The sequence below is a fragment of the Callorhinchus milii genome, unplaced genomic scaffold (genome assembly GCF_018977255.1).
Source record: "Callorhinchus milii isolate IMCB2004 unplaced genomic scaffold, IMCB_Cmil_1.0 Scaffold3, whole genome shotgun sequence".
Lineage (NCBI taxonomy): Eukaryota > Metazoa > Chordata > Chondrichthyes > Chimaeriformes > Callorhinchidae > Callorhinchus > Callorhinchus milii.
In genome coordinates, this window is record NW_024704744.1 from 58,057,651 (window position 1) to 58,077,537 (window position 19,887).

The following is a 19,887-nucleotide window of genomic DNA, read 5'->3' on the forward strand; positions in this document are numbered from 1 at the left end:
CCCTTTTAGTTTGACGTGCTTCATGTGCCAATAGTGCTATAACTTTGCTTAAAGTTTGAATAAGCCAGTCTGTTTTCACATCTAGTTTTAAATTTTAAACCTCTGGGTATTCAAAAGAACTTGAGTCACCATTAGTTTAAAATCTGACACATGATCTGTCAAAATTATTTCCTGCTTTATGTGGATTGAAGTAGGATTAAGATTAAATGGAACTACTATTTTTTTTAATAAAAGAAAAATCTAGGGGACTTAAAAGTTTAACTTAAATTTATGAATATTTGTGACAAATTATATACACCTTTTGAATTTTTTTGAGTTCTCAAAAGTTAAAGCTTTATTTACATCCTTCATTATCTAGTTCTTCAATTTGTGTTTTCCAAGTGTATGATTGGGCTCATTGTGTGTGTAGAACTGCATCCCAGGTTGGCCTGGAGACAAGGAGATCAAAGATTAAGTTTTCTGTTCTTAAAAAAAGAGAGAAAGTTATTGACTATCAGACTTGAGTAGATGTTGCTTTGCTTACTGGTTTAAAAATGTGTTGAGGGTAATAGAGAAAGCACTTGCTCTTGGTTCTGTATTTACATGCCACCTAAGCGTGGAAATATCTTTGTTTGGAATGAAGTGAGTGTACTCTCCCTGGAGGGACGCACCCTTCTTACCTGATTTTGGAATATATTGCTACAATAACAAAATTACATTTGTGTCGCGCTTTTCATGTTAGGAGAATGTTCCAAGGCGCTGTAAGTTTACAGATGCAAACTCCCCAAAGAAAGATCCCAAATGTACAGACTGTTTATGTAAGATTACAGCTTTGAATGTGTGAAGTTTCTTGTTTAAAAATGTTAGATAAAACAAACTGTTTTAGGTGCAGATTGGCATAAGTGTGGTCCTGCGGTTTTGGAGGGGTTCTGAAAGAGATTTTACTCTCCACAATATATATTTCCTTATTTTGTCCCATTTTAAAAATGTGTAGCTCCTATGTGTTATGAGCTTCCACTCACTGGGTACTTCTGTGTACTTAAAAACTGAAACTCAATATCACATGGGTGATTTTTGATTTATTCATGCTCCCAGTCAAGAGTGTTTACCTTTTGTGGGAAAATTGCACATGTGAAATTATTTCTATCAAGTCCTTTGTTTTCTATGCGTATCACTTCTCATTCTAACCAGCAAAATTTCCATATTCCATATTCAAATGAGGTTTTCCTCACCGCTCAGAGCTCCACTAACTTTGAAAGCATTTCAAGGAAAATCTTAACCAATGTAAACTCAAAGTCCCAAATGTACAAACTGTTTATGTAAGATTACAGCTTTGAATGTGTGAAGTTTCTTATTTGAAAATGTTAGATAAAACAAACTAAGTTTTTTTTGTCACAGTTAACAGTAATGACTTATTTTCTCTTTTCAGGTGATGATGAAGGTAAGATTGGATACTTGTGTATATATGACCTAAATGACTGAAACTGCATATGGTACTTCAACTCCAGTTGGGTTATGTTTTTCAGATTATTTGTATGTCAAATTTTTTTTTAAGACTTGATGATGGGTAAGCTAGATTGAACCTGCAAAACTGGTCAGTAATGTGAAAAATGATAAAGAAACACAAACGCTAAATCTTCCATAGTTTGTTCAAAGTTTGTGAAAATTAAATGTCCTTGTTTATTGCATTGTTTTGAAAGTGAAAGTATTTTGCAATTCCATGACGTTCTATGAAAATAACAACTATTTGCTACAGTTGCTTTAAAATGTAATCAAAGGTAAAATGTTAGCAATTGTAGATTTTCAGTGAAGAAGTTTTAGATGAATTATATTCATAGCTGTATGTTTGGCTTTAGTAACTATCTAAAATTAGTTTTGTGATTATTATTTATGTCCTTTTGAATACAGTAAAACTCACATAAGTGATATCACTCGGGACCATAATATTTAATGTAGCTTGCTTAATGTCTGAGTTGCAGGCACTCTAAGTTGTATAAAATCCTATTTAATCAATCTACACTGAGCATGCGTAATTCACTGCAGCTGGTAAGTGAATATGCAATGACAGGTCAAGACTTTTTCTACTGTAATTAATTTTGAAGGGAATAGTACAAATTTGTTTTACATATGATTCAAGTAGGTAAAATATTCTGGTGTGATTGTAAGGCAATGAAAGTAAGACACTTACAGGCTTCACTGCTGATTTGAGTTTTCTGAGTACCGGTTGGGATTCTGCAATTAGTTTTAGCAACTCTGTGCCGGTGAATGGAAAAATCAACCAGGAATACTGCTCCTTTTTGCTATCCGGTTAACCCTGCTAGAAAATGTTCATTGGATAGAATCTCTCAGCTATAATGTCCTACATAGACATAAGTTCTAAACTTGCACATGAAGAATGATTAATGCAAGACTGCCTGTGCCCATTTACCATACCTTACCTTGGAGGTGCCACTATTTTTAGGAGAAAAGGTTTTTGCTGTTAATTAATTAGAGCTTCACATTATTTTATTAATACAATGATTTGTTTTTCTGCCTACAGGTGAATCATTCTACAACTGGTTGGAAGGTAATAAAAGAACAAATCAAACATGAAATATTTGAAAAATTCAATAAGAAAAAGCTCAGACTGAATGGATTAAGAGTATTTAGATGGTGTGGGTAAAGAGCAAGGAATTAGGATGGATGACTTCTTAAATGAGCAAACACTGATAAATTGGGCTCGATAACCTCTTATTGTTCTACTTTTCTATGGTTGTATGGATTGAGCTATTTAGTCAGCATGTTGCAGATGTAATTTTAATTTTTGATTGGTTTCTTGGCAAAGTATGCATCAGTTCTAGGCATTGACCTTTCAGAGTTCAGTAGCTGCTTAAGTGGCATGAGTGCTGATCTAGGCTCCATTTGTAGCATGTTTGCCTCTGGGTCAGAAGATTGTGGATTCAGGCCCCAGTAAGAGCTGGAACACGTATTTCAGGATGATACTCCAGGGCTGTAAGATATTGCTACATTATTGGAAATGTTGTCCTTTGAATGAAACATGAAACCAAGGCACAGTTAATGCCATAGTACTGTTTCAAAGTAACCCATTGTGTGAAATAGTTTAACATTTTGGCATGTCAAGATGCTATATCAAATGCATTTTTAAAAAAATTTATAACTATTTTGTGATCCTAATTCCTTAGTGTAATGACGGAAGTGTTTAGGAAAGGATAATTAATGTGAGTTTTTTTTACCTTCTATTTAACGTTTGCATGTTTTGGCGTTTGTTTGAGTTCTGATAAAAATAGTTTATGGAGTTTTGGGTACCCTTGTAAAGTTTTTAAATTTATAATAGTGAGGTAAAGTAGACTGAAGAAATTCCTTGTGATATTTTATTTAGAACTTTAAAATGTTAATTTTAAGATGCTTGCTCTTAAACGTTAGATCTTAAAGGTGGTCATAGTTCAAAGATTGAGTCCTCCCCCTGTAATATCTAAAATGTTATTGATGATGTAAATAAAATGCTTGCATTTGATATAGCGCCTTTTATTTTAGGTGAACTTCTCAGTGTATCACAGGGTGAAGTGTAGTGACTGTTTATTTGTAGATGGATATGGCAGCCAAGTTGCTCACAGCAATGTACCAGAAACAGCCATAAATGAATGACCAATTTTATCTAGGGATTCTGGCCAAGAAACTGGGTGAAACTGCCTTCTGTTTTTCAAATGGTGTCATGGGATTTTTAACGTCCTCCTGAAGAGATAGATGGGACATCTGTTTTATATTTCATCTGAGGGATGGCACCTCGAACAATGCATCACTTCCCCAACAATACATTTGAGTGTAGAATGTAGACTGAGCTCCAAGATGTTCAATGACGGTGAGCAGTGAAACATAGAATTTAAAGCACAGTTTTTTCCACTGACTGGGTATTCTTTTCCTCCCATAAACATACACACAAATATTCACTTACCAGATAAGTATTTCAAACTGAAGCCAGTCTTTCAGTGTTAACTTGCTGGCGGAATAATATTAAGTGTAGACATCTCTTGTTTCCAGTGAAAGATGAACTAGTTGATTAAATTTGAATTTACACTGGTGATAAGATGGTAGTGAAGCATTTATAATCTACCACAAAATACTGAATGACATACAAAAGCAGAAGTCACGGGGAACACTCAGCAGGTCAGGCAGCATCTATGGAGAAAGGAAAGTGAGTCAACATTTCGGGTCAATGACCCTTCGTCAGCACATATATCAACTACAAAGTTGATATGTGCTGTGAAATTGAAACGTTCTGCCTGATTTTGATTAATTTTTGTATTCTAGGTCTTTGTCTTGAAAAGAGGGTGTTTTATAGATTGATTTCTGGACTGCATACAAGCATTAATGTGCATCTCTCTGCAGAATATCTCCTTGATGGTAAGTACAAATGTTTGCGAATTGAGGAATGTTTTTCTGTTTTACTGTTTTTTTTTATAGTTAAGTTAAATATGTAGTTCATTATAATAACTTGTGCGGGTGGGTGGTATTGCTCATGGCCTTGATCAACATTGTTTTTCTGTCTCTTCCTCCCCATTACCTATTGCGTCCTTGTGCTTCCTCTTTTGTTTTTGATGGATTTTTTTAAAAGTCCACTAACATCAGAAAATATTACTCATTCTTGTACTTCACCTGATGTTTTTTCCAAATCACAATTTGAAATGTCAAATCACCCAGTCCTGTTTAATCACTTTAGCCTATCTCATATCTGCTTAACCGCAATACATATAGCTTCCTGAAGCAAACTCGTACTGCTTATTGCATATGCATAGAATGTGTCAGTTTCTACTGTTGCACCACTGCTGATGTCAGTTCCTTTGTGAAGTGACATCAGCAGCAGTTCTTGTCGATGGTGCACATGTAAAGCAAGTGACATTAGCAGCACTTCCTACACTTACCGCACAGGAAATGAGAGAGCAATCTGATGACTTGGATGACAGTCATTTTTTAGTGGGGGAAACCGAATGATCTATGCCAGATGGCTGAAGTGTGTTGTCCTTCTGGTTCCTAAAGGGCACCGGCATTAAAAATGAACTCGGCCATCTAACTAAATGCCTTATTACTTAGTTTCTCTTTGTGTAGTTTTAAGTATTATGCAATGTGTTGTTTCAGATGTATGGGGAAGATCTAGATGGGGACCAAATGTAAAAGAATTCCAAAATCGGTTTCATCCTACCAATACGAAAGGGGAAGGACCCAGAAGGTTGAAGAACCTGTATTTCTTGTACTTAATTCAGTTGCGAGCCTTGTCCAAAGTAGCTACATATTTTGAACGTTCGATCGTGGATCTTTATACTGGGAATCTGACTGAAGACACTGTTACCAAGAAACTGTTGCTGGAGATTTTCAATGAGACCAAGTAAGAAAAATGTTGAGCTGTACACACAAATAATCATTTGCTTTCCTCCATGTTAATTTTCTTAAATAAAATTACAGTCTATAAAGAGATAGCATATTATGATTTTCCTCCTATCAATTTCAAATTTTATGATTAAAATGTTGGAAATGAGAAGTTTTCGGTTTCAAACAGACTTTGTGGATCAGAGAAAAGAAACCAGGATTGTCAATCACTTGTTACTTCTATACACCAAGTAATTGGTAATGAAGTGGCAAGAGACTTGAGTAGCTTGTTTTTCCCCTCTAATCATGGAAATCCAAACTTGCTTGCTAAATTGTCATTTGCCAGCCAGAAACCTTGGAAACAAAATAGAAGTGGTGTTCTCCAGTTCTAACCAAAACAAAGTGTTAAGAGCACAATTCCTGACATGAAGATATAGATTACACGGTCACAGTCTGGTTGCAACTGAAAACTCCTCATTTCCAATGTATGTTATGCACAAAACTCATGTGTCAGCCTTGCTCCACTAGTAGCATTTTTTCCTCAGAGTCAAAATTGTGGGTTCAAGCCCCACATCAGGACTTGAACTGCTATGGTGTAAGCTGACACTCCAATATAGTGCTGGGCTGTGCTGCTTTGTTGAATGTAGTTTTTGTTTGGTTGAAATATTAAACTGAAGTCCCACCTGCCTGTTCAGGTGGAATTTAAAAATCCCATTGGACTATTTGAAAAGAGAAGGGAGTTTCTCCTGGAGTCCTGGCCAACAAATTTCCCAAATAAAATTGGTCACTTTTGTCAATTGCTACGTTTTGCCCACACAATACAGTCAAACCACTTTACAGAAGCACTTTGAGAAGTCTCGATAACATGATAAGGTGCTATATCAAATGCAAGGATTATATTGAAATGCAAGGATTAATTTGACCCAACTAATTTGTCCCATGGTTTATCCTCCACGCAAGCCCCCACCCTTCCTGTTCCCTCTTCTATACTCCCTTCTCTCTCATGTATGCATCCCGTTTCCTCTTAGTATTGATGCCATTTGTTTCCTGTAGCAAGTTCCATATTCTCACCACCCTCTGGGTAAAGAAGTTTCTTGTAAGTTCCCTATTAGATCTACTACTGGTTATCATATTCATGGTGTTACTCGCCACAAGGGGAAACAGCCTATTAGCATCCACCTTAGCAAATCCTTTCATAATCATAAACATCTTTATCAGGTCCCCAATGAATTGCCTCAGCACTAGGAAGAAAAGCTCTAACTTGTCCAATACTTCTTGATAACTACATCTACTCATCCCTGGCAACTTATCTGTAAATATACTGTACTCTCTGATGCTATGTGATGACATCATAGCTGCATTGCATCTCTTTTGTCATATATAATTTTGTCATGTATAATGTATTGAGGAAAATAGTATTTCAAGCGAAATTGGGTATTTATTTTTCTCGTTTTATTTCAACAGATCATTCCCGATGCACTTTGATGAGAAATCCATGTTTGCGGGCGACAAGAAAGAGGCTAAAACACTGAAGGTAGAAACAAAATATTTTGCTTAAAAATATAATTATAGAACTTATTGATCATTAATTATAGAAAAAGCCAAATATTCAGCATAATCCAAAGATGTGATTTATACAATTTTAAACTTCATGTTCTATTAAGTAGGCAAAACTTTTCTCAAGTTTTTCTTAAGCTAGGAAAAGTAATGAATGGTGAGGACGATAATAGCAGAGTGCAAGAGAACATAGATAGACAGGTAAAATGAGCAGACACGTGGCAGATTAAATTTAATGTGAAGAAGTGCAAAGTGATGCATTTTTTGAGGAAGAATGAGGAGAGGCAATATAAGCGAGATGGTAGAATCTTAAAGGGGGTGAACGAACAAAGAGACTTGGGGGTTCACAGAGATATAACTAAATATTTGAAGGTGGTAGGACAGGTAGATAAAGCTGTTAAAAAGGATTCAGGATACTAGGCTTTATAAATAGGGGCATAAAACACAAAAGTCAGGAAGTTATGATGAAGCTTTATAAAACACTAGTTAGGCCTCAGCTAGAATACTGTGTTCAGTTCTGGGCGCCACACTTTAGGAAGGATGTCAAGGCATTGGAGAGGGTGCAAAGGAGATTTACTAGGATGGTACCAGGAATGAGGGACTTCAGTTATGAGCAGAGGCTAGAGATGCGAGGATTATTCTCCTTGGAGCAGAGAAGATTAAGAGGAAACTTAATAGAAGTTATGAGGGGATTTGATAGGGTGAACAAGGAGAAACTATTTCCACTGGTGGGTGGGTTGGTAACCCAAGGACACCGATTTAAAATAGTTGTTAAAAGAAACAGAGGAAAGGTGAAGAGAAATGTTTTCACACAGTTTGTTGTTTGGATCTGGAATGCATTGCCTGAAAGGATAGTGGAAGCCAATTTGATAACAACTTTTAAGAGAGACGTAGATAATTATTTGGGGAAGGTTAAGTTTGCAGGGATATAGGGAGAGAGCAGGGAGTGGCCTCGTTCTGTACTGTATGATTCTATGAAGTTGCAGGGTTTTTATCTGCACTGGAATTCCTGTATGTTCAAGGTTCTTGACAGATATTGGCATTATTTACTATATTTCTGTGGTTATGTGATTTTGGCTGGCAGCTTTTTTATTCATTTTAAAGTAATAGGTGCCAGTCAATGTATTAAAGTAGTGGCTGTGAGTCTTCGTGGAGTGATCTTTGAAGAATTGTGAGCAAAGATCCTGCTGCACAGTTGGAGGATCAATTTTGATTCGGGAGAGTCTGTTCATGCTCAGAGTACTTTGTGGAACTCTGCTTACTTTGCAGAACACAAGTACTTTGGGCATTTGTTGAGCACTTAGCTGAAATAACAAAAGGGCAGAGCTTGGGATTCTGGTGGTACAGGTCGCAACAAAAAATAGTACTAAAGGAAAATGCTGAAATGTGGGCTATGTAGAGTATGTGACCAAGTCAACCAGGCAGGGAAGTTATTGTAGTAATTATGATGTCCATATAGTCTTTGATATTGAGCCAACAATTAATTGGCTTTTCTCATTGCTTTTCTGCATTTCCAACAGTTTAGATCACAACAAAACATCACATTTACTTGATTGAATATTTCGTGATTTAGGCCATAATTTATTTAAAACACTCAGCTAGATTATTGCTAATGTTCCACGTGGCATTTCCAGCCCATGGGTTGGCCACAATTGGTGTAGATTACAGTGAGTGATTTTTGTTGTTTACCTAGCTAATTATTTAGAAATTGTTTTACTTGGTTCTAGGTAGGATCAATGTTTTTAGCTTCAACACATACTTCTTTTCACAGGAGGAATTCAGGCTCCATTTCAAAAATATCTCTCGTATAATGGATTGTATTGGATGTGACAAGTGCAGATTATGGGGAAAGCTGCAGGTTTGTAGATTTATATAATCCTGTATAACAAGAAATGTTTGGTAATCTCTACTTTTTTTGCATTTTGGAATTCAATTTTGTATGTTACTGTAAATGGAGTTAACATTTAAATGGCCACCAACTTTAGAGTTAATGTGAGAATGTTCTCTTGTTGGTGAAGACTGATCTATTAACTAAATTGCAATTGGATAGGAATCAAACAATACAGTTTCTGGTCCAAGTGGTTTGGAAGCTGCTCATTGAAAATAAACTATTGTTTATTTCAGAGAATAATTTTTCTGTATAATTATAATTTTCTCAAATTATATTGTTTGGTTATTAGTTGAGTGTGATTCAAAAGCAAAATGTATTGTGGAAACCCTATTTCAAGGGACAAAATAATAGTTCATCCTCGTCATCCTCCACATATCTAAATACAGAATCATTGAGGAATTCACAAGAGGAGTAGTTTCCTCTTTAAGACTCTTTTATGCCATTACTTGTGTTGCAAAACATTACAAATTTGCATCTGGGAAGAGGTTCCAAGTTGCTTGTCAGGAGGTGCCCTTTATATAAGGTGAGGCCTCCCTAATGGCCCTTCAGTTTGCTTTTCTCCAGTTGAGAAATAGACTGCCATGCATGGTTTGTTTCAAAACAAAATTCCTGACTTTGTAAAAGATATCACAAAAGTCTGGACTCCAGCTTTGGCCAAAGTACTCCTAGGCCTTTATGTGGCATATGGTTCTGATCAGTGCCTTTGATACCTCAGTGTGTTTCTTCAACGTGTCAAGTATGCTTAGACATTTCTGCCAGCTCCCAGGTAGATTGAATAAACTACGGGACATTATTAAGGGAAAAAATCAAATGAAGTCAAATTGCACAAGCAGTACTAACCAGTTCTGCAGGTCTCAGCCTTTCTTCACCCAAATCGGCTTACACAACACTCCCACATACCTTCCCTATAGCTCCACACACTGCTACAGAATAGGTAAACATTCCATGCAAGGAAAAAACTTTGTGTTATGCTGTGACTGACCATGCTAGGCAAGAGTCCTCAAGGGGTTACCAAACACGATTGACACCTTCAATACCAAACTTGGGGTTTCAGTATTTGGTAGTACAAAACATGTCTGGTGAATCTCCTGTCAGTGCACACTGGAAAAAGATGACTTTATTCTTTTGCCAGTCTGCCACTTTCTTCTAAATTAACACTGATCGGAGAACCTCAGGTACTAACTGACTGGAAAAGCCCACTGCTGTCAGCAGCTAGCCTAAAGATAGTGAATGGTTCCCTTAGTGGCAAGGTTTTGTCTCACTTGGTCCATGGCTACTCTGTGAACTCTTTACAGAGTAGCTTTGTCTGCTGGTGAGCTGGTTTGTGTGAAAGGATCTCCCCTGTTCCTCCTTGACCTTTCTGCTGCCTTCAATGCTGTTGACCACTCTGTCCTCCTCCACTGTTTCTCCTCAACCTTCATGGTTCTGTCCTTGAATGGTTCCAATCCTACCTCTCACGCTGTCTATAATTCATCTCCACAAACCGTTTCTCCTCTAGCCCCCACATTGTTTCATGCAGCGTTCCTCAGGGCTCTGTACTCGGTCCCCTCCTCTTCAATATCTATATGCTCTGTTTTGGTGACATTATCTACAGACATGGGCTCAACTTCCACATGTATGCGGATGACACCCAACTCTTATCTCTCTGCCTCCACCCTCGACTCTAGGACCACTGTTGTCCTGACAGAATGTCATACATCAAATCCTTATGAGAGCTAACTTTCTACAGTTGAATGTCAGTAAGACTGAGGCTTTCCTGATTGGCTCCCGTTAGCACCTCCACACCTCAGGCGCTGACAGCATCACTATCCAAGGATGCACACTCCACCTTGTTTGGCCCTCAACTATCCTTTCTACCCCATAACCATGCCATGACCCGCTCTGCCTTCCCCCACCTCCGCAACATCGCCCGGCTCCACCACTGTCTCGCACCACAGGCTCCCAAGACCCTCATACACACATTCATAATATCCAGGCTCGACTTGCAAACTCACTGCTTGTCGGCCTCCCCAACTCCTCCCTCCATAGGTTGTAGATCATCCAGAGCTCTGCAGCACATGTCCTCTCAGGCTGCGTGACCTTATCACCCCCAGCCTCGCCCGACTGGCTTCTGATCACACAGGTTCATGATCCGGGTCCTCACCTTCAAAGCCCTCCATGGCCTTGCTCCGCCCTATCTCCATGACCTGCTAACACCCTACCAACCTATATGCTCCAGTCTGCTTCACATCCCCCGCCTCACCTGCCCCACCAATGGTGGGCGGACCTGCATCCACTCTGCCCCCATCCTCTGGCACTCTATCGCGCAGACCCTCTGCCTTGCCTTCTTGAAGACCCATCTCAAGACCCTCCTCTTCAACTGCCTTTGATCACACTCCTTCCCCAACCCCCTGCCTTCCACATTCTCCCCACCCCTCACCCCAATCCTGAAGCTCGGATCCAAAACACTGATTGTCCAGTTCTACCAATGTGAAAGACGCTATACAAATGTAATTTTGTTATTCTGCTATCTACAAGTCTAAGTCTTCTCTTGCTACACCACAAACTCTCTTTGGAATTACATAGAGTGCTTGATTATTAAGGTCCCCTCATTTTCACTTCTACCTATGAGCTTTCTTATCAGCATTTCTGCACTTAAACCACCAAAGGTTCTTATACTGCCCTATCTATATGTCTTTGAAGACCGAATGAGCTCTGAGGAGTTCTTGAGACTTTCACAATAGGCAAGAGTAAGAATTAATGATACTCTTCCAGACCACACAGAACAATTGCCTAACAAGTTAGGAAAGTTAATGCTTTAAACTGAGGAGTCTGAATTTATCTTCATCAGTAATAGTACCTCTAGTCAACATCTCTGAATATCCCATAGATTTTTTAGGATTTGCCCAGGGCCACCGTCTGGTTCATTATTAAGGACATATAGATCGACTGTTTTAAAAACAACCTCCTGTTGCAGTCGGGCCTAATTTGCTTCATCATGCCTCCTGTGCAGTCGCAGGGAGATTGGCCTATTAAGTGTTATTTGATCATACAGATCTTTAGTTTGCCTCTTCCTGAGAGTTCAAGTGTGCCTGCGTGCGTTATATGTGTAATAACGACAATATGTAAAATGTGTGTTACATTCTTATCTCCTGTCCAGACTCAAGGTTTGGGCACTGCTCTGAAGATTTTATTTTCAGAACGGGAAATCCAGAGTCTTCCCGAGAACAGTCCATCGTCAGGCTTTCAGCTCACTCGTCAGGAAGTTGTTGCTCTTCTGAATGCATTTAGCAGGTAAGAAATACTTTCATAAAGTTTTGGATTTATTTGCAAAAGGAATATATTGTTCAAGTTTAGTTTTCAAAAATTTGTGTTAAAACCATGATGAGACACAGGACTGGTTAATAGGTTTATATGCAACTTTCGTTAAAACATCAATATGTATTTGGAGAGGGGATGAAATGAATTTGTTACTTGAGTTTTCAGTATTGTTCTCATAAGAAATATTAAATAATCCCTTGAGATTCTCCGTTGAGAAGAGTTTTGTGTTTTATTACATATTTTGTTGTTTTCAAAGAAGAAATATCCTTCAAATATCCTTTTTTGAATTTCAGCAGAGGGTTTCTTAAAAGACAAAGTGCTTAATGGTATTGGAGCATTTTAGAGCTGCTTATGTTCTGTTCTAGAGTAACAAGCCTCTTGGAAATTAAGCCCTTTTAAGAGTACTTGTTTTCAGTCACAAAAAAATGGCTTCAGGCATTAAAATACTATATAGTTTGGATGCTTGAATAACTTTACACTGATGTCTGTTCTTTCAGGTTGTCAAATAGTATACAAGAATTGCAAACCTTCAAAATGCTGTTGAAAAACAAGAGGTAACAAATGCTGTCGGGAGCTACAATGGCAGGTGCTTGTAGGATTGTAGGATTGCCCCAAATATTGGCATTCACCAGAATTTCAGACTCTTCAGGGATTCGTAACTGTTAGAAATGTTACAGTGTAGAATTGTCTTGAACTTCATTCATCAAAATATTGATAATCCGAACAAAAGGTGATCTACACTGTTCTGTTTCCTGGTGTTGATGAACACATTTTACATTTCTGAATCGCTTGTTCCTTCACTCTCTTTAACATTTTGTTCAGCAACCTAATTTAAGTGAAGTGCTCTGAAAGTGGCTTATTGTTGCTACCCAAATTGTGGTGTTCGTTGTTTGCCTTTTTTTGGATTATTTACGTTTTGTTTGAATTCAATGATAACCAAATGTCTCAGTTGAAAAAATATAAAAGTATATACATTTGTGATTATTTGTCTGCACTGATGTTCTGTTAATTGTTTTTTTTTTCGAACTCCTATGGCTTTGGGGTTTCTGTGGCTTCACAGAGCTTCTGTTACACACCATCCATCATCAGTTTTACATACTGAAGATTCTGATCTGAATGGCTGAATTAAATTATAATTAGCTTGTCAGCATGAACAGAGTGCATGCATTTTGCAGACTCTGAATCCTTTCCAATGTAAAACAAAAGCCCAACCTATTCATTTAATCTAATTGTATAATCTCTACATTGCAAGTCACCTGATTACATGACAGTTTTGTAATGAATAAAAGCAATTTATTGGAAAATGTATTGCAGTTTCTGCAAAATGAGCTGATAGTATATCTCACTCGTGTTTAATTGTACACTTGAAACCTGTGGGGAAATAAAGCAGTTTTTAATGTTTAACTTAAAGGGGTTGTAAATCTACTGCAGGAAAGCTCTATTAATGAGTTAAAAAAAGGTTCTTTGAAATTGCCTCTTCAAATTTACTTAATCTGTGTAAGCAAATCCTTCAGACTATATTTCACACACCAAAATTCTACATTTTATAATATTGTTTTCTTGAGCAATAGTTAGCTTTTCTGAATGTTTTTCCTGTTACTTATGTTTTGTGAATCACTTCCAATAACTGTTTATTTCATATTTAAATATTCTGAATCAAGCAGAAACTCTGGTCTGACCTCACCTGTTAATGTATGTGATAGACAATGTCTTGAGGAAAATGGTGATGTGTGTGCATAATACAAGTAGACGTTAGAGCAAGTTTTTTCATAAAAATCTTTCACAAGTAACAAGGTGATTATAATTCCTTTCCAAAACTGTACTTATTGCTTTAAGCTTGTGTTGAAACATTTCATGTTTAATTGTTATGAAACATTTTTAATCCCTGTGTTGCTGACAAGAGGAAGTTTCTTGGTGCGAAAATGTCTGGTTCACATGGTCAAAGTATTTGTGTTGAATTTACTCTAAAATGTCAAGATCTATGCTTGATGTGTATGTATCCTTCTCCTTACTCAAATTTGTAAGTGGAGACTTTTTACCCATGGCAGATACAAGTTTGCACTTACAACAACAAAATTACATTTAGAGGCCTTTCACGTTGGGAGGATGTCTCAAGGCGCTGGACAGTCAGGGGTCAGGACCCGAGCATGGGGGATGGGTGGGGTAGGGGTGAGGGAAGGTTGAGAGGTGTGAGGGCGACCGAAGGCAACATCGAAGAGGAGTGTCTTGAGACCGGCTTTGAAGGAGGCAAGGGAGGAAGCGAGGTGAAGGGACTGTGAGATGGAGTTCCAGAGTGTAGGGGCAGAGAAGCTGAAAGCTTGACCACCAATGGTTGGGCGGGAGACATGGAGCAGACCGGAGCCTGCAACAGAGGGAGCGGCAGGTTGGTAGGGAGTCAACAGGTCAGAGAGATAGGAGGGGGCAAGGCCATGAATGGCCTTGAAAGTGAGGACGAGGATTCTGAATTCGATCCTCTGGGGGATGGGGAGCCAGTGGAGTCGGGCGAGGGTGGGAGTGATGGGGTCATGGAGACTGGTGCGCGAGAGTACACGAGCTGCAGAATTTTAGATGATCTACAGCTTGTGAAGAAAGAGTTGGGAAGGCCGATGAGGGTATTTCCATAATCTGACCTCAAGGACACGGTCAAACCGCATTATCCTGAACTCAGTCAGGCCTTCAGGAAAGAAGGGAAGGGCTGTCAGCTGGAAAATAATTACTTCTCACACTGAAGGACAGAAAATCACTTGTGTAATTCCTCCTCACACTTTCCCAGAAACAGATGGATGACCTAGGACTGGATTATCTTGTTGGCAAGTGAATGATGTTTGGGAAAAGAGGGTTTGCTTTTTTAAAATTAAAAAATATATATAATACATATACAGGTCATAGCCAAAAGAACAAATAATTAAAATGTTCCTTTAGTTTTACTTCTCTCAAATTTATTTTACAGGGTATAGTGATCTTAGATGAGAGGATGAGCTTTGATGGGGTGAATGACATTTGCTGGTTCCCTAAACCTCAACGCATTTTTAAAAAAAACCTGTTGCAATGGTCTTATTTTAGCTCTGATAGCATCTGATATTAAATTACACCATTTAAGGTGGGTCTGAGATTTCCTTTTATGATATTCAGAAGTCTGACGTTGGGGAAAATTGGAGCAAGTTTATAATTAGGAATGCAAACATTCCATATCAACTACTGGAGTATCATGGACCTTTTAATTTGTAATAATCCCATTGCCATCCTCTTTGTAATGATCCACCATGCTTTTAAATATTTAATTAATGTTCTAGTACTAAGAAGTCCACAGACAAACAGGATATGTGTATGTGATTAGTATTTTGCCCTATTTGTTAACCCTTGGACTGCCACAGGTAGCTCCAGTCTCCATGGGCTAGCATGTTTATTTGCAGCTCACTAGAACACTTGGAGGAAAAAGAATATTACATTGCGAAAGCTACTGAAATCAAGATTACTACTTCAGTAATACTTGACCTTGAATTACAAAAAATAAGTTTAAAAGATTTAAAATAAAATTACACAATTGATATAGGTTTAATGTTTGCCTTGTAATCATTATATCCTGTTTTGCTTGTATCATTACATTTTTAACCTATTCTGATTATTTTACATCCCTATTTTTTATTTTGAAATGTGTAACTTTCTAGTTCTCATGGTATATTTTTGAAGCTAGAACAATTGTATTTGTTTTGTCATATTAAAAAAAGTCAAATATGCTTTACACTCAAAAAATGCTAACCATTAAAAATAGTCTTTGATAAAAGTTGTCAGACACTGGAAGTGGAGAGGCTGCAAATGAGTAAGCTTATTAGCAGCTCCCACAAGGAGATATCACTTGTACACGGACACATCTGTGGCATCCCAAAGGTTAAGTCGAGCAAATGAAAGTTGTAAATTTTAAGTTTGTATTTTGCATAAGTAATAACCACTGTTGTTTATTACAAATGCTGCTTTACCCTCCTCCACTAGTTAAAATTTTAGGAGAGAAGCTGGATTATCTGATTATTACACAGACCATTTTGCAGCATTCCTTTCAAATACAGCAGAAAACAGTATCTAATAAAGCATTTTTTTAGCAGTTTAACATGTTTTAGCTGAAAGTATATTATTGGTTATATAGGTAAAATGGATAATTTCTAAATGTGCACCATAGTATTAAAATAATCTGAAACTGTAAAGTGCAATCAGTACACTAGAACAATTAAAATGTCAATACTCCTTAAAAAAGGTAATTTTAATGAATGAGTGTATGAAAATGCATTTTGAGCACATTTTTTGCAAATGCTGACTGAGACCCTAAGATGAAAAACCCAGTTTTTTCTTTCCCCTTTGCTCCACTGCTTTGTTAAAATATTAAAGCAAATAACAAAACTTGGTATTTTGTGTAACATTTCACACCACTTTTATTTGCATGATCAGCACTAATATTTTCTGTGCATCTGTGCCCTGCCTTAAGTAAAAAGTTGCTTGCTTGCTCATGTGACAAAACTGATTGTAAAAAAAAATGATTTTTATTTTATATAAATCTTCAATTCATTCACCCCAATGTTCTGAACCTTCCGTAATTAAGTTCTGATCTTTATATGCTTGTCCTTATCTATTACTAAATATAAAAGAAACAATTGAACAATGTTGCATTGCACTTCTAATGTGTTTACTGTACCCATGAATATATTTATTTCAAGAGTAATAAATTTTCCTGGCTATCCACTTTGAATATCTGCCTTATTTGTTGTTTAATTGTGTTGATTAACTTGGAAATTTATGATATGATTTTATTTGCTAATTTGTTTATTTATTTGTGGTATTTTAACTTGCAACAATAAACTGGAAAAGGAGGAATTGAATCTAAAATCTTCAGTTGCTCTATACCTCACAGATCCAAAGTTAGTTTCAGTTGCCTTGGTTTCAGAAACTTAAAATGTTTCTTTAATGTGTTGATCCCTGCCTGTCCAGGGCCTTGGGACATTCCTCCTGATGTGAAAGGCGCTATACAAATGTGATTTGTTCTTGTTGAACTAAACCTCACTTCCACCATGTTATTGAGGCAGAATGCCTGATTTGCTTCAGAAAATGTGATGCTGTCATCTGGGTCCCCAAGTGGTAAGTGTACCTGATATGAGTGTACAGCAAATGCCTGATAAGTGCAAAAAGAAAAAAAAAATCACCAACGGAATTGTAAATGCATTCTTTGCTCTGTCTGAACATTGTCAAAAGCATTATTTAAAAAACACAGTAATGTGTGAAGTGCACAAAAACATGGATTTTTCTCATTCCCCATAACTGGAAATTATGAGTTTTAATAAATAGGAACAACAGGCTTGTTTCTCAATTTTTTATTTTTATCTATAATTCAAATAGCATGATCTTATCAGTTTCACCCACCTTCATGCATGTCTTCAAATCATCAAACTCCTTTCAGTGTTAAGTGAACTAAAAATCCTCTCTGCATTCCCTAATTTCCAATTAGTTGGTCCTAGCCAACTATCTAATTGGACTTTTTTTAAATTGTGAGGAATCAATCACATGGTGAGTGTTTGTTCACATTGATCTTTTGGGCAAGCTGTCAAGTGGTGATACTTCCCCATACAGCTGAAATGGAAGAAGTCAACCCAGAGCACTCTCAAATAATCTACCAGTAAAGGAACAACTCATAGCAGATTGATAATAAATTGCAGAACAGACTAAGGAAAAACTAGAAGTGGGAAATGAGTTATTCATATTCTGCAAACAGCCAGATACTATTCTAAACTGGGTTTACACTATTGATCTTGTAAATGTCCTCAGCAGTTTAAATATTTAATGGCTGAGCTACAACCTGATTACTACAATGGTTTTACAGACTGCTACGTTAACAATTATTTAGACTTACTGTTGCACACATAGCAATATAAACTTACAATAATTCGAGCTACAGAAGTCTTAACTGGTGTAACAAAGGAAAGCTTCAAAGAAATATCACGCACATTAAATGGTTGTATCTGATGGTTTAAAGGGAAGATGCATTTACTTGCAGTATTTCCAGGTCAGTGTATTTACATTTATGTAAACTGGTATGCAGTTCCATGGTCCCTCTGATTATCACCTATGATTATTCTTCTTCTATCAAGCTAGATCATGAGTGTCAACAGACTCAGACTAATGGGCATGAAATATTAGTGAGAGGCATGAAAGCTGAGCATGATCCTGTTCTCCCCTCGTGTTGTTCTGTCCACGATCCACCCACTTATCACCAATGAAGAGTAGAAAAAGCAATGAAGAATAGGCGATTCTGGTCTGTATGGCTTAGTATTGAGAAATTATGCGTTGAACTACTTATATTTTAGTTAACAGGTGCCTGACATGTGGAAGCTTGTTGCAATGCTTGAGTAATTTGTGTCCTCTCCCGCACCAGGCTCCATGACCCTATCACCCCATCCTTGCTCCACTGGATTCCCATCCCCAGAGGATAGAGTTCAAAATATTAATACTTACATTTGATACAGTGCCTTCTCATGTCTTTGAATTTCAAGGCGCTTCATAGAATATACTGTAAAGTGAATTGAGTGTATATTTTGTAGGTGAAATGCAACAGCCATTTGCGCACAGCAGTGTCCCATAAACCTGGATTGAGTGACAAAATTATTATTTTAAAAAAATTTGAAGGCATTAATTATTACCCCAGGAAACACAATCTGGCAATTGACTCACAACTGGGTTCCTACTTACTGCTAGGTAAACAGGCAATGTGGAGTAAGGAAACTTGCTTAACCCAGGTCCTGACCCCTGACTGTCCAGAGCCTTGGGATGTCCTCCCGATGTGAAAGGCATTCTATAAATGTAATTTTGCTGTTGCAAGACGAGTCCTCTAACCAATACGCTACAGGACTCCACAAATCCTTGACTTCACCTTCAAAGCCTTCTACAGCCTTGCTCCTCCCTACCTCTGTGATCGGCTAACACTGCATCAACCCATCCGCTCCTACTGCTCAGCAGGCTCTGACCTGTTTCATGTCCTCTGCCTGGCCCGCCCCACCATTGGCTGTCAGGCCTTCAGCCTCAATTCTTTGGAACTCCATCCCACAGTCCCTTTGCCTCGCTCCCTCCTTTGCCTCCTTCAAGGCCCGTCCCAAGACCCTCTTAGATCGTGCCTTCAGTCACCCTCCTACCCCTACCTTCCCTGACCTGCACCCCTCTTGATCCAAACTCCCTGCTCGGGTCCAAATCCCTGATTGTCCAACGCCTTGGGACGTCCTCCCGACATGAAAGGCGTTATACAAATGTCCAGAGTTTCGCCCATACACTGGCAAAGTGAATCTTTTCGTCAGAAATGGAATATGGGTTCTCTCCCCAGAAAGACTCTGCTTGCTCATCTATTCCCGGAGAGTATTGAGCGCAGGTTGACAAGAACCCAGGCTTGGGCATCTGAGAGTTCTTGTTGGGGTACTGTGGAGGTTTAACCTAAATCCATCTGCCTTTCACCTTCCCTCTCAGTTTTCAAAACCCTTTAAAAAATGTATCTGACTGCTCATTCAGTCATCTCCTTCATACTACCTCAGTCTCACATCCTCCTCAGGCACCTCACTCCATCTCTAAGTGCTCAAGAGGATTAACTCCGTGAAAGGTGCTACAATTATAAACTGTTCTTGAGATTGTGAACTTAGAACTGGGAAACTGAAGCTTACCCGGAGTTAAAGATTTTTAGGCACAGCAAAGAATTCCTGAATGTGTCAAATATCAAAACTGACCGAAACACATCCACGACATTGAGAAACACACTGAACCTTACCTACACTCAC

At 37.9% G+C, this 19,887-nt stretch overlaps 1 protein-coding gene across 2 annotated transcripts in view; it reads left to right on the forward strand.

Annotated features, from left to right (window-relative positions):
* The window catches only part of ero1b (endoplasmic reticulum oxidoreductase 1 beta), a 35,406-nt gene extending 21,207 nt beyond the window's left edge, over window positions 1-14,199 (forward strand). For both annotated transcript variants that reach the window (XM_007893849.2, XM_007893851.2), the window contains exons 9-16: window positions 1,409-1,420; window positions 2,519-2,545; window positions 4,288-4,380; window positions 5,113-5,359; window positions 6,805-6,874; window positions 8,669-8,755; window positions 11,928-12,061; window positions 12,586-14,199. In XM_007893849.2, coding sequence (XP_007892040.2) covers window positions 1,409-1,420; window positions 2,519-2,545; window positions 4,288-4,380; window positions 5,113-5,359; window positions 6,805-6,874; window positions 8,669-8,755; window positions 11,928-12,061; window positions 12,586-12,646 — 731 coding nt within the window. In that variant the 3' untranslated portion in view covers window positions 12,647-14,199. The remainder of the gene's footprint in view (window positions 1-1,408; window positions 1,421-2,518; window positions 2,546-4,287; window positions 4,381-5,112; window positions 5,360-6,804; window positions 6,875-8,668; window positions 8,756-11,927; window positions 12,062-12,585) is intronic.
* The last annotated feature ends 5,688 nt before the right edge of the window (window positions 14,200-19,887 follow it).